Source organism: Callorhinus ursinus, unplaced genomic scaffold, assembly GCF_003265705.2.
Source record: "Callorhinus ursinus isolate GAN/ISIS: 27379988/994484 unplaced genomic scaffold, GSC_fseal_2.0 scaffold33, whole genome shotgun sequence".
Taxonomy (NCBI): Eukaryota; Metazoa; Chordata; class Mammalia; order Carnivora; family Otariidae; genus Callorhinus; species Callorhinus ursinus.
In genome coordinates this window covers 14601745-14617339 of record NW_027397095.1, presented here as the reverse complement: position 1 = coordinate 14617339, position 15595 = coordinate 14601745, and the positions used below count along the sequence as shown (strand labels likewise).

The window sequence follows — 15595 nt, the reverse complement described above, 5'->3', positions numbered from 1 at the left end:
TATCACCTATTGCCGGGACCTTCTTCTCTGGGGAGTCTGGACCTTTCGGCTAGTGACTTAATTGTTTGGTTGGTTAGCACGGAAAAGCATGGTTCTAACAGAATGCAAAGCACGCTGTTGTTTGTCACACGGGCTAGCTTGTGTCCCTTGCTTACAGATTATATTCCCTGCACTCCTGACTTGGAAATACCTAAAGAGTGGGAAGGAGATGGTCTACCCAGAGGTCACAGACTGATGGCCACACTCTGAATGTCTTTAGTTTGGCCTTCATGGGACTTTTTTTTTTGGTTGTCGTTAAATGTGAATGCTTGACAATAGGACATACACTCTCCAGTTAGCCATGGTTCCCCTCTCTCCCAACTGCCTGTGTCTCATGTTTGCATTACTTTCCTGGTACCTTGTAGGTATTTTGAGTTCATGACCCTGGAACTAATCTCAACTACTGGGTCGAGATCTCAAAGCTCAAGGGCTAATGTCAATGCCATAGGCCTATTCTTTGGAAGCCAAGTAGAGGACCTGACTGGTTTTCGTTTGAACAATATTAGTAGTAGGCATGTACTACTTGGCCAGGCATCCCTTCTGTACCCAGTGGGGAAGCAAATTATCCTCACACCTGCCCACCCCCCTCAGAAAAAAAGGAAGCTGGTACAAGCTTGGGCTTTGTGAAAAAAAGTACTTTCATTTGTTTACTTTCACAGCTGTGACTTGGTGGCTATGAGGAGGAGCTCCAAAGCCAGATGGCCTGGGCTTGAACCCTGGCTCTGCCACTTACTGGCTGTTTGACATAGAGCAAGTGATTTTCTCTGCCACTGTTTTCTTGTCAGTAAAATAGAGAAGAGTAGTACCTACCCTATGAGGTTGTTATGATTAATTGAGAGAATCTATTTAAAACACTTAGAATGGTGCCTGACATAGTAAATACTCCATAAATGTCAACTCTTTTTCTAGACCAGAGATTCTTTAACTGTAGGCCCACGGACCCCTGAGGAATTCTATGTATGGATTCTAAAAGATCTGTGAATTCCCTGAAGTTGTATGTAAAAATGTGTGTGTGTGTTTTCAAACAAAGGTCCACAGATTTCAGTAGAATCTCAAAAGTGTCTTTTCTCCCCCCAAAATAGCATTAAAAGAAGGCTGAGACATTTGCATAAAAGTCGTTAAGATGATTGACCCAAGAGATGTCAAGAAAAATCCTGTGGTCTACCACACAGTGGGATCCAGCCACCCAAGGATCCTGAGATGTTTGTTTTATTGCCCTCTGCAAGCACGTATGCCTTCCATATCAATCACATGCATTTGTATTCGGAAGGACTTTTCTTATCCACATAAAAATGAGTACGGAGACCATTACCTGGACACGTACTTTTACTTTCTCTTAAAAATAACTGAGTTGTCAGATTTGCTCCTGAGCTCGGGCAGACTGAAAACGAACAGTTCAGCAGATGAATGCAGCAGCACCGAAAGAAAGCCTTCCAGATACAATCGGGGAGTTTTAGGGGGTGTGGGTGAGAGTGGGGTGGGCTTTGTAACCAGTTCCCTTTGACCATCTCCCTGTGTCCCCCTCACAACAAAGTGTCAGGTTGGTCATGGTGGAGCCAAGGCATGAGGCAGAAACTCTGCTTCCAAGCAGAGAAATGGGCCTCCACCATTGGGCCTCTAAGCCACGGTCTTTCAGGTGTTAGACTTTGCCAGACTTGGTTTAGCTTGTTCAGAAAGCCCAGGTCTTTGCTGGACGTATCCTCCTTAATACTCCTCCCAACATCCAGCCAACAAAAAATCAAACACACAGACTCATCCTGTTTGTGTTTTTGCTGAGGGCTCAGAATCCTGAGGTTGGAGTTCTTTTGTTCTGTTTCCTCTGCTTTCTCCCTTTCATCTTGTTTGTCCCTGATCTCAACAGGGGGCTTCAGAGAAGAGTTAGAAATTTGCTCCAAGAAATAAACACCAAGAGGATAAGACCCCCTTCTGGTTTGCTCACCCTGAGTTTAAAAGCCATTATTTCCCTTATCCTGCCCCTCTGTTCTCAATGAGACTTCAAAACAAAAGCCCAGCTTTGTCTGGGGTAGCTGTCGTATAGGCTGGTAAGTTTTAAGGGGACTCCAGATGCCTCAGGGTGCAAAGGAACCTGCCAAGTCCAGAGGGCATTTCTGACCCCAAGGCTCTTAACTGTAGCCCTTGGGGCACCTGGGTGGCTCAGTTGGTGAAGCATCTGCCTTCGGCTCAGGTCATAATCTCGGGGTCCTTGGATAGAGCCCTGTGTTGGGGGGGTCCCCACTCAGCAGGGAGTCTGCTTCTCTCCCTCTCTCTCTCTCCCTCGGCCCCTCCCCCCACTTGTACTCTCTCCCTCTCTCAAATAAGTAAATAAAATCTTTAAAAAAAAACTGTAGCCCTTGGTCAGAAGCATGTAGCTCCCCTTCCAACAGGGTTTGTAAGGCAGAAATCAGATGTTGACAGAGGCGGTTTCATATACATGCTTTAGTTTGAATACAGTCTTGACAAAGTTCCTGTTTCCACCTCTCTAGGGCTTTTTTTTCCCTTTTTATTGTCATTAGGATTATTGTCAGCTTCTATTATGACCCTCATGTGTCTTTGAAGGAGAGGGTGTCTAAGGGTTGAGATATTTCCAAACCATCTGCTGGGTCATGAAACTAGGCATTTGTATCTCCCCTACAAGTTTCTAGAATGAAATCCAGTCCCGTGGCACTGCATTAGTAGAAGGCAAGTTGGAGTGCGAAGTTCATCTGACTCTAGAGGGAAACTCGGGAGCCACTTGTATGTCTTGCTGGGAAAAGGGTGGAAAAAGTGAATGGGACAAGAATTGGAGTGTGCATTAATGAGACACTTTCCAATCTCCCAAGTCCCCCTGGCTGGATTGGGAGAACTCTGTTGAGGGAAGTTGTTTCCTAATTCCAGCCCCTCAGAACTCTGCCCCTCAGTCTTTCGTGACTGGAAACCTTCCCTTAAGATTTAGCCAGCTGGATACTCTCGCCACTGTGGGCCACCGCTGGGGCTATTGTGGAACAGCGCCTTTGGGGCGACAAAAAGATATTTTGAGATGTGGAACAAGAATGTTTGATATTTGAACCAGTTACCTGATGGCCCAGTGACCTCTTTGTCAATTGAAATGAAAACTTTGTATTTAACCTAGTTTTAGCTACTCAAATAGCTGGGTGTTAAGGAGTCTGTTCCCCCCTCCCCCATCTCTCTCCTTCCTTCCCTCTCTCTTTTTCTTTCTCTCTCTCCACCCCCCTCCTTCTCAGTCCCTCCTCGCACTCATTTGATAGCAGCAGAAGAACACAATACAAGGATGTAACTGGTGGGAAAAGATAGCTATTTCCAGACAAGCCAAGCATTTTATCCGGGCTGACATCTAACTGAAAACATTTATTATTACTATTGTTTACTCCACCACTGTGACAATGTAAAATGCTTTCTTGTGAGAAAATCTGGCTATACTCTGATTTATAAATGCCTCCCTGAAGTATTTCCTGCAATCATTACCTAAAGTGGTAAATAAAAGGTAGAGGACTTTAAGTATATACCTATTTCTAGCTCTATCTATATATACAGAGTTCTCTCTCTCTCTCTCTCTCTCTCTCTCTCTTTCTGGGGTAGGGAGAGAGAGAGGGAGAAAGAAAACTGTGTTGTCAGTACGTGCATCTACACATGGATGGATGATGTCTGTTCTAGATAGAGATGTGCACACTGTCGCAGCTGTGTCATATAGTGGAGCAGGAAGATGAGCTTGGAAATAAGGTGTGACTTCACACCCCAAGCCCTGCTCCTTCCTAGCTAGCTGTGTGACCTTGGGCAAGTCATTTAACCTGTCTGAGTTTTAATTTCCTCAGTAGTAATATATGAAGTTAATTTATATGAAAAACAGTATTACACACAAGAATAGCAAGAGAAATATACTCCATCTGTTTCTTGTCACCTTACTCCGTCAGCCTTTGTAGAGGAGCAGAGTATCCCTGAACGTAGAAGTGACTTGAGTTCTGAAAGATGATAGATTCTGAGCATCTGAACTTTGAATTATTTCAAAGCAGTCATTATGCAGCATCTGTAGCAGCCTTCTTGTCTGCGACCACTCAGATCGGGGCATTTTAATCACAGTTCTTGCTAAGAGTTGCTGTTTGCTTTTGTGTCTGTTTCGTTCATCTGCTTATTAAATGTCAGTATTTATTGCAGTTAATTAGCCAGCCATATCACTGCTGTTTTACAAAAGGCCCGATTTTGAAGTTCTCAGGAAAAACAGTTTAGCAGGTACAGACTCCTCAATCATCATCATCATTAGTGTCATTGACTAATGTGTAATGAGTTTTCAGATTCATAGGACTCAAATTACTGAGGAAGTGAGACTTTCTGATTTGGCTGCTCCAGGAGATCACAGCAATGGTTTCCAAATCAGCCTGCAAATCACACTTGTGAGAAACATTCTACATTGTGAAATACACACGGCGGAAAAGTACGTAAAATTAAAATTCTGTTCTCTTAACAAAATTCTGTAGAGAGGATACTCATGCAGCCCTTCTCAGTTCAAGAAATAAAACGTGGCCAGGACCCCAGAAGCCTCCTGTGTGCCACTTCCGAATCACGACTCCTTGCCCCTTGCCCACTGAAACCACTATCTTGACTTTTCTCTCTTCTTAAAAACAGTTTTACCACCCATGCATGCATCTCTAAATGGTGTAATTTAGTTTTATCTATTTCTAAAACACTTTATATAAATTGAACTATCCAGAACATATTTCTTTTTGTTCTGGCTTCCTTTCCACAGAATTAAGGTTTATTCGTGTTGCTGCCTATTGGTAGAGTTTGTTCATTTTCATTCATTTATAGTGGCCCGTTGTAAGAATCTACCACAGTTTCTTTGTCAGTTCTGTTATAGATGGATATTTGGGTTGTTCCTAGTTTGGAGTTATTATGGCCAACAATGCTATGAGCAGTTTTTATGTATGCTGGTGCATATCAATCTTTGCCCATCTTTGACTGGGTTATCTCTCTTTTTCTTACTGACTTATAGGAGCTTTATGTATGTTGTAAACATAAGTCCTCTGTTAGTCAAGTGTGTTGCAAATACCTTCTCCCACTTGTGACTTGCCCTTTTGCTCTCTTAATGGCATCTTTTGATGAACTTACAAGTTCTTCGTTTTAATGCAATGAAAATTATCGATCTTTTCATTTATAGTTAGTGGCGTTTTTTTTCCTTGTGCATGTCTTGCCTAAAAAATCTTTTTTCTTTTACCTTGAGGTCATCAAGACATTCTATTGTGTCTTCTAAAAACTTCACTGTTTCACATTTACCTTTCCAGCACACATGGAAGTGATTTTTGTGTATGGTGTGAGAGATGGCCCAACTTCATTTCCTCATATGGACAGCCAGCTATCCCAAATAGCATTTATTGAGAATGCTATTCATGTACTGAAAATCCCCCCTCTGCTTTGAAGTACCACAGTTGTCGTAAATCAAGAGTCTGGGTCTGGGTCTATTTCTGGGCTTTCTGTTCTATTCACGGATCTATTTGTCCTTGTGCTAGCCCTATACTGTTTTAATCACTACAGCTTTATAATAAAGTCTGACGTCTGGTAGAGCAAGTCCACCCACACTGCTGCTCTTAGAAGTGTCTCCGCTCCTCTTGACCCTTTGCCTTGCCTTATACAGTTTAGAAATCAACTTGGCAAGTTCCATAAAAACAAACATGTGAAATAAGCCATTGGGATTTTTATCGGGATTAATCAGGTCTTCTTTACTTCCTTTCGATGAGGTGTTTACAGTTCTTTCCATCAGAGGTCTCGTACAACTTTTGTTGGATTTATTCCTGGGCACTTGATTTCTAGACGTGATTGTAAATGTTACTTTTTTTTAAAATGTGTTTTCTTATGTTTTTTGCTGGTGTATAGAATACAATCGTGTGTGTGTATTTATCTAACATCCTTGCTAATACTATCAATTCTTATGAATTCTAATAATCATTCTGTAGATTTTTTAATTAAAAAAAATTATGTGTTTTAGAGAAAGGGGGTGAGGGGGAGGGCAGAGGGAGAGGCAGTCTTTAAGCAGACTCCAGGCTGAGTGCAGAGCCTGACGTGAGGCTTGATCTCATGACCCTGAGGTCACTACCTGAGCTGAAACCGAGAGTTGGAGGCTCAACTGACTGAGCCACCCAGTACCCCCTGTAGATTCTTTTAGATTTGACCAGTTCACCATCACATCATGTGTGAATAAGGACAGATTTGGTTTTTTCCATTGTAACCCTCATACTTTTAGTTTTTTCTTCTTGCCTTAGTACACTGGTTAGGACCTCCATCATAGTGTTTTTGAAAATTAATATTACTTTTTGGCCAATTTAGTAACTAAAATTTATTAATTCTGTTAAACAAATGAGCTGCTTTCTAAAACAAGAATATAACATTCAAAAAGTAGAAAAAGTGAATCTATCAAAAGCCTCTTACTCCAGACCTTCATTTGCTTTTTTTTTTTTTAATTTCAACATTTTAACATTTTTTATTTGTACTGGTACGGACTTATTAAATATCACCTTTTCAATGACCGTTCAATGTCTGTCCTCTCATCTCCTAGAAGTCAGATGCCTTCTTGTACTTGTCATATTGCCAGCACCTAGCTCTGTGTCAGCACGCAGAGCATGTTTGCTGAACGAATAAGTGAGAATCTGTTTTGTGGATAGCCTGTTAAATTTAAACTGATTTCTCTTAAGAAACTATTCATTTCTTTCCCACAAGATGGCTTTCCCCTCATATTCCACAAGAATTCTTTTTAATCAAGAAAGAGGGGAATGTGCCAGCAGCTGCTAGACTTTCATTGGCTTGTTAAAAATACCAAATCTCTGTCCCTCTCTTTGACCCGCTAAATCGCAAACTTTATCCAGTGGAGCTTCACCATGTCTGTGTTTTTAAAGCTCTACAGGTAGCTCTGATAATTAGTTTGAGACCAATACAGAAGATTCACCTATGCAGAGATTAGTAGGATTGTATAATACAGTGATTTTCAATCCTGGCTGCACATTAAACCCACCCAGGAGCTTTAAAAAAAAATCCTGGTGCCTGGCCCTTACCCTGGACCAGCTGATCTGAATCTCTGCAGGTGTGGTCCCTGGCATCTGTAATTTTTAAAAGTTCCCCAGGTGATGGTGGGGGTTGGGGGCTGCGGATCAGGAGGTAGGATTTACAAAGGGATATGAGGCAATGTTTGGGGGTGACGGGTATGTTCATGACCTGGATTGTGGAGACTGTTTCATAGATGTGCACATATGTTAAAACTTACCAAATTGTAAACTTTAAGTATGTGCAGTTTATGCATGTCAATTATACATCAATAAAGCTATTTAAAGAAAAAACTCTCCAGGTGATTCTCACACACAGCAGTGGTTGAGAATCATTGTTTTAACAGAAAGAGCACACGACTGGAAGGTGGAAATTGGATAGACTTTCACTGCCAACATGTAAGTGGCTTCCTCCCCTCTGGACCTCAGTTTCATTCTGGTTAGTGGGTTCAATTTTTTCTGGGGAGTACTAATGTCATCTCTGACATTTTGATTCTTCTGCTCAGCCTGTGTGCGCCAGGCTGTCGTTGCACCTCCTGGCCACACGTGGGGGCTGTGCAGCTGGCTGCCTCTTCCTCTCAACTGAACACTCTTGTGAGGTCAAAATAGGCTGGTCAGGCATCTGTCTTTCCCTTCTGTTTGTCCTTTGGTGAGCGGGAGCCCCACTTCTGATCCACCATCTTCAGCTGCCCCCACCCAGTGGTCCTGCTGCAGGTGAGCCTTTCTTTTTAAGCAAAGTAAATCCATGAATCTCTGAATGTACAGAACAGCTTTTAAAAAGATTCCCCAGATTGCTTTGAAAATATCCAGCTCTTACAAAGCAATTAAAGTCGGATCTAATTGAAGTATATGGATGCAGACCTACATATGTGTATATGTGTGTGTGTGTGTGTCTATCAGTAAGCACATTGACAGTATTACTTTACTGCCTCTAAGAAAACGATCCATTCATACAAAGATAGTTATGTATTTGTTACAGGTACAATTTTGAGATTCTTCAGTCAGTAAACATTGCTTAGGTGAAAAATGGAATCAAGGTTAGCAAACAAACCAAGTCTTTTTCCATTGTATATATGATATAAAGTACTTAAATGAGTAAATGTGTGAGACAAGAGTGTATGTGTGTTTATCTGTCTCTGTGTCTCCATATCCTTAGGCGAACAGATTGGCTAAATATTTTAGAACGTAATCTATTCAGACACTCTGGGCATTAATCTCTATTTTTCTGGGACCTGACAGGGAAAAACAATCTGGATGCCAGTCAGAAGAGACTGACTAGAACTGATGTTACAAGATGATCTAGCGATGTCATAAATGTTGATAAATGCATTATTTTAAAAATCCACCTCAGAAATAAAAAAGCAAATGCTTTTCTAAGTGCAACAACAGCAGGGAATTATTTGAAAAAAGGAAAGACCCCTCTCCTTACACAGAATTTTCCTAATAATACTATAAAACCTTAACATTGAGTAGCTCTGTCTTTTATTTTTTTGTCTTATTGCATGTTTCTATTATTTCGATTCCTAAATTTCAGATTATTCTATGAGCCAGTCACCACACCTTGTGGGCATACATTTTGTTTAAAATGCCTTGAAAGATGCCTAGACCACAACGCCAAGTGTCCGTTGTGCAAAGACGGTCTCGCACAGGTAAGACGTTCTTTCTTCCTTGATTAGGTTATAGCTTATCTGGAACTGGAAACTAAAATGCTGCCCTGTTGGACCCCAAGCCAGTGCACTGCGCTTGGGCAAAATACTCCCTCGGGCCATCGGTCTGTTTTTCCTGTCTTAGAGCTCCCCCTCCCCTCTTCACAAAGTCCTTCAGGAAAATGGGGCAACATCTAGGTTTTTATGAACTGTAAATAGTGAAATTAATTTGTGATGGAAACAAAAGTATTAAATTGATGGTAAGCAGGGATCCTGCTAGGTGCTAAGCCTATCATGGCACCCGATTCACCTCAATCTTAGGTGAATCCTCTGTCCTCTCTGGGCTTGGACTAGATGAGCTCTGATGTCTTCTCATCATCAGTGTTTATTCTGTGGTTTGAAGGGATCACTCCCAGGTCCCCAGAAAAACCTCACAGACCTTCAGTGTGGTCCCTGTTCCATGCCCCCCCGCCCCAGGAGCTGCTGTACTTATTAGCAGATACTTGGCTACTTGAAAATCTCTGCAGCTTACAGATCCTCCGAAAGGAACCACACAGGCTGCCACCATTGTTTTTCGGGTGGACCTGATGGAATTTCTTATAGCACAGGAATACCTGGGAGCCCATCTTGTTTTCCCTCCCTTGGGGACTTGTGCAGGACACGTTACAGTCAATCTTAATGTTCCTTGACCCCTGTCGTCCCCGAGGAGAGGTCAGAGATGCAAGACTATCTCTAGGTGAATGTAGGTCCAAAGAAATCACTTGTTGAGCTTTCTCAACACCCAAACATTTGAACTAAGGGAATGGAGTGAAATAATCATCCAGGATAACCCTGGGGGTGTGTGTGGGGTTGGAGGGGAGGTTCACTTGTCACACTGTGCCTAGATCAGGGGGTGGGGTCTGCTGGCCTGATTGTGGGTGAGGAGCCCATGGTCCTTATACTTAAACAATACATTTGTGTTGTGGTAACACTACAATATTCAAATAAGCAGAAAGAAGAAAAATCTACTCATGCTCAGCACCTGGAGAAAAACCACTGTTAACATTTTAGTATGTGCCTTTCCTGGGTTTTTGTTTTAGCATCAGCGGAGGAATCTGGATTAGCAACCTCCTGAGTCATTGCTTTTCCCCAAAGACTGGGACTGGGCAAAGCAGTTGATCTTCTGCTGTCAGGCAATGGCAGTGGCTGAAAAGGCATCCTAAGAGCAGATGCTGTAGGGTCCCAGACTCAGGGGCTAGAAAATATTCTCATCTGTCTCTGCGTATTGACACAGGGGAGCACTTACACCATTTCCAAGAGAGAAAAATATTTTATGCCAATCATGGTCACTGCAGAATAGACACAGATAGCTCATACTTGGAAAGGAAAAATGGTCTCAAACCGGCAATTTTATACTCAGGAGCTCCCCCTGCTGGGTCTCCGTGGGTAGTGTCCATAGCAAGCAATTTGCAGATGTTTTAACTCTCATTGTCTGGTTCACACAGTTGAATTCCCACTGCTTACGGATCCCTGGATATGCATGGAGTAGGGGTGTTTGGGAGGATAGTAATAGTGACAAATGGACCTGAGTTTGGCTCTGAAATCATGGTTTATAACATAATTTCAGTGATAACCTAGATGATATATCTAAAAAACAAATAGACAAAATCACCAGTATTATAGCTGTTTTGTTTTGTTTTTAGCTAAAGTGCGGAGGGGCGTGAATATTTAGACTGGCAATATCCAGAAGCCAAGCATTGGGGTGGGGTGCGGTAGGGGTGGGACAGGTCAGGAAAAGATCAATGTTTGAAAGTGGCTTTTTCATTCCCCAAACATTTTGACCAGACTTTCAGTATATCCCAGATGGAGACCATTTTTGCGAGCTTGTAAATGTAGTAACCAGAAAAAGGAAAGGGAAGGATCCGCCCCCCCCCTTTTTTTGACAAGAACGTAATCTCAATTTGAGTGTTTTAGGGAAGCTCTGAGATTTTTAGAACTTCAATGCAGGTCTTTTTCCCTTGTTAAAATATTTTGCCTAATTATAAAAGTAATTAGTCACATGTAACATCCAGAGAATATATGCATTATGATGTTATCAGCTGCTAATGTGTGGGTCCAAATTACTCCAATATGTGGGTCATTCAACTATTCTACTGATTACATCAGATGTGCTTTGTGTTTTTCTGAGGACTGCATAATATCTCATTGCCCTGTTCCCCCATAGTGCTTGGCATCCAGAAAATATAGCAAAAATGTCATAATGGAAGAGCTAATAGCTAAATTCCTTCCAGAAGAACTCAAGGAACGAAGGCGGCTTTATGAAGAAGAAATGGAAGAACTTTCTAAGTATGTATATGCACGTTTCTCTTTTTTCTCTTTTCAGTTTCACTCATAGCAGCTCATAGAACTGAATATGCACATTACTTCCTAACTTCTCACTTGGTGATATCATGTTGGTAGCTTGGCATTGGCCTTGGTGAGAGTATCTATGCTATAGAAATTGGCAAATGCTATAAGCCAGAGCTTCCCCCAACCAAAAGCCAGTTTGTTCAGCATTTACCAACACACCACTGAAGAAGCGGAAGTCAAACCATCGGCCAGGTCACATCTTGGCACTTGTAACTGGGTGTTGCTGGTAGGAGTAAATAGGAGTAGCTAAATCAGGGGAACTTACAGCGTGTACAGAAGACTGCAAATACTTAAGAAGGTGCTGTGAGGTTAAGAATTTTGGTGCCAGCCAGACCTGGGCTTGTGACCCAGTTCTGCCACAAAGCAAGTATACTTCAGGGCCTTGGGCAAGTGACTTGACCTCTCTGGACCTCAGGTTCCTCATCTGTAGCTTGGGAATGATCAGTTCTTACCTCACGGACTAGTTATGAAGATCAAATGCGTTTAAGTACTTAATAAATGGTAATAGTGAGACTGCTGCTTGTTCTGTGCTTCCTTTGCCAGGGACGTGGGAGATGCAGGGTAAGGATGGGGATGGAAGTAGGCCTCTTCCGCCCAGCTGGAAGAGCAGCTCACTTAGAAAAAGCAGGAGGCAGTCTCTCACTTCCACCTCTCCTACTGCTGCCCTCCCACCTCCCGATCCCCAGTGGAATCCTCACAGCATTCTGGGGGCGAGGTGCCTGATGACAAAAGCTGCTCTGGTTTTCTGCCCACCCTGTGGGGAAACATTTCTAAACTGCCACCGGTTTGTTTGAGTGAGCCTCTCACTTTGAATGATATGTTTTCCTGAGAAGCTAGAAATGAAATCCTTTTTTTTTTCTCATTGACTTATAGTAGATCTACTCAGAACATCTTTATTTCTGATTCTTAAATTCACCTTGAGTTTCTCCAAGCCCTTCTCTCCAATGTCATTTAATGTCTTATTAATAAACACTGGAATATACTAGAGGGATACCTATTTAAAGAAATCGTAAACTGAAGACTTCGGGGATTTGGGCAGATGGTCTTGTATCTATTGATAGGTTCCAGTATTGGATTTACCAGACAAAGACGAGAACAGTGATCCACGAGGAGCTGGCCCGGTTGGTGGTTTCCCGTTAGGCTGTGTGTCTGCTTCTTCATGGGCACTTGTTGAAGGGCAAACTCCTGGGTCCTAACTCCAGAGCTAATGTACCAGTATCTCGGGGGGGTCCTGCAGCCCGTTGTCTGGATTTAAGGGCCCCTGGTGCCTGATGCACAGGAGCGTTTGAGCATCCACTGGGCTAGATTACACTTGCCTCTCTGTTGCTCCCTCCTCCTTCTAGCTGGGCTTGCCAAGCAGATCTCCTGGGGGCTTTGCAGATTTGAGATGCTGATGGAGACCTTGCACAGATTTTTCCACCATCCCCCTGGAGGGCTGGGTCCACCTTTACCACCAGCCCAACACCTGAAGAGATTGTTCTGAGTAGAGAGAATGAAAAAAAAATTTTGAGGTATAGCTATCGCCCACAATGTGAAGGTACTAGAGGACGTCTTTAGCCAAATTAGAATGTATAGAATATCAGTTTCAATCTCTCAGCGCTTAGGCTAACCTCTGCACCAGGTAATGGGACTCAGCCCATAGTGTGGGTTGCATCTCAGAATTTTTTTTATCAGCCGTCAAAACTTGAGGTCTCCTTGCCTTCCTGTGGGGGAACCACAAGGTGACGTTTGACCAACCTTTCTGTGTTCTCCATTGCTTTGAGAAATCCATGTCATTTGCTCTTCCTGACAGCTTAAATAAGAACGTGCCTATTTTCGTGTGTACTATGGCCTATCCCACCGTTCCTTGTCCTCTGCACATCTTTGAGCCTTGTTACCGTCTGATGATTCGTAGATGCATTGAGACAGGCACAAGGCAGTTTGGCATGTGCCTTGGAGATACTGTCAAAGGGTAAGTGGAGACCTATTGTAGAGTGAAGGGAGGTTTGGGTGGAGAGGGATTTGGGTTTACTTTGGAGTGCTCCCCGGAGATGGGGAGGCACAGCTCCTGAGATTTGGTCAGTTCATGACCATGAGTATTTGTAGAGATCAGGGTCTCCTTGGCCCCTAGTATACCATGTAATAGGCTGCCTATATAAAGGAACCCCAGGATTAATCTTTTGTTATACGAGTGGTATATACTATAAAATTTGTTTTACTATAAGACTGTGGGCCCTGGAGTCACACTGCCTGGGTTTATATTTTGGCTCCAGCCTTAGAGCACGTTTGACTTTGGGCAAGTTACTTCTGTGACTCAATTTCCTTACCTTGAAGTGGGTACAATAATAGTGCCTACCTCACTGGGTTTGTTGGGAGGATTGGTGAGTTAGTGCACATAAAGCACTGAGCACAGTACCTAATACATAGCATCTGCTCAATACATGGGAGCACTTACATTATTGCATAAAGATTTTTCTTTGCACGGGCACTGCCTGTTGTGTCGTTGCCGCTGTGGACCCCAGGACAGGCAAATAGGCAGAAGTCCCTTGAGGCACAGCCTGGGATTACAGAAATGGCTCAGGGCCAGGCCACAGAAATGACTCAAGAATTTACGTCTTTACGCATACCCTATACAGCAGGTTCGCGGAATACGGCTGCATCCTGGAGATCAGAAATGTTCAGTTCTTTGCTGATGGCCGCTCAGTGGTGGACAGCATAGGCAAGAGGCGCTTTAAGGTCCTCCATCAGGGCCATCGAGATGGTTACAATACAGCCGATATTGAATACATTGAAGACCAAAAGGTGAGGGCGGCCAGTGCCAAGAATCCCAAAGCCAGGTTATCCCTGTAGCTTGGCACACAGAGATGTTTGCAAAAGAATTTCTCAGCACTGTTGGGGGCCTTGGGATTTCTCACCAAACTGTGCCAGCAACATTCAATGTTGCTGGATTGCTGTTCGATTGTAGAATGGCACCAGGAGCACCCCGTGTCCTGGCTTTCCCTGCTTAGTTGCTGAGTTGTATTCATGCATGAGAAATACCAAGCCAGACCAACAAACCTGGGGCCCATTCAGCCTAGGAGTTAGATCTCTGCCAGAGATACCAAAGGATAGATCTAGAGCTATGATATCTACACATGTGCATTTTATGTATCAATTTATTCATATTTTCCAACTTTTTCTTTTGAGATAATTGTAGATTCTCATGTACATTTGTATTTTTTTTAAAGATTTTATTTATTTATTTGGCAGAGAGCACAAGCAGGGGGAATGGCAGGCAGGGGGAGAGGGAGAAGCAGGCTCAGGGAGCCTGATGTGGCACTCGATCCCAGGACCCTGGGATCATGACCTGAGCCAAAGACAGACGCTTAACTGACTGAGCTACTCAGGGGCCCCCGTACATTTGTATTTTTAAATGTGCAGCCTGGTTAAGAGTTCTTCCCTATAGCCCATCATACCAAAAAGCAGAAAGATAACATGTCCAGTTAATCCTTGGTGTTCTGGACTAATGGGTAGAAGAGGAGGTAAATAATCCCATGTTCATTTATATTTACATTCACTACATAGTACAAGATTAGTAAATGTTTGATCAGTGAATGAATGTATTTGACTTGTAAAATAGAGTTACACAGTGAGACACAGACACACTCATGTCTCTTCTCCCAGTGGGCAATGGGAAGCCAGATATAAGACGTGAAAAGGAGAGAGGCATAAAGCAGCATAAGCTAGTTTGACAGCATGCCTCCACTCAAGCCAGTTGGCACCTCTGGTTTTCTGTCTGTCTTGCTGTTTCAGCTAATTGACCCAGAGAAAACTTTATCCTTCCTCCACCCTTAGCAGTATTTACACACAGCCCACCCTCTGGCTGAGGAGCCTTTCACATGCCACACAGGAGAAGGTCGGGTGGGTGAGCCTTCCTAGGGAGGCAGGCTGGATGCCCAAAGGGAGTCAGTGTCAGCAGCAGCTTCAGCGGTGGTGGAGAAGATACAAAGTGCTTCATTTCCACTTTGGTACTTTCAGGTTCAAGGAGACGATTATGCTGAGCTCATGGGATTACATAATTGTGTCTATGAGCAAGCGTCATCATGGTTTCATTCGCTCAAATCATCTCTGAAGAATCGGATACTCAGTCACTTTGGTCCAATGCCAGAGAAAGATGCTGATCCCCAGGTATATAAAAATGTCTCTTTGTAATGGACTGCCGCCACCAGATGAGAGATCCTAGGATTTGGGATTAGATGGGTGCAGAGCTGCCATTTGGCAGATCAAGAGCAGAGAGGAAGATGGATCCAATTTGGTATTGTTTGGCTGGGCAGTGGGCATCATGGGTAAGACCCAAAGGATCCTGAGTCAGAATTGGAGTAATAAAGTAAAGCAGTAGGAACTTGGATCCAAGAAAGGTTTTGAGAGGTATGTCAGGTGAGAGATTGGGAACACAGATGCCATCAACAGAAGAACCTTCAGTGGGAGTCCAGTTTCACACCACGGTAATGTGTGGGAGTGACATGATTCACATAAAGGCCA

General features: G+C 43.1%; 1 protein-coding gene across 6 annotated transcripts in view; it reads left to right on the top strand.

The window, feature by feature from the left end:
• Positions 1-15595, top strand: part of LOC112809211 (LON peptidase N-terminal domain and RING finger protein 3-like) — a 38141-nt gene that overhangs the window by 14289 nt on the left and 8257 nt on the right. For all 6 annotated transcript variants that reach the window (XR_003204525.2, XM_073879223.1, XM_073879222.1 and 3 more), the window contains 5 exons: positions 8596-8710; positions 10911-11032; positions 12888-13046; positions 13711-13876; positions 15092-15241. Coding sequence is in view for 5 of the 6 variants with exons in the window: in XM_073879223.1 (XP_073735324.1) it covers positions 8596-8710; positions 10911-11032; positions 12888-13046; positions 13711-13876; positions 15092-15241 (712 nt within the window). In the remaining variant the exon portion in view is untranslated. The remainder of the gene's footprint in view (positions 1-8595; positions 8711-10910; positions 11033-12887; positions 13047-13710; positions 13877-15091; positions 15242-15595) is intronic.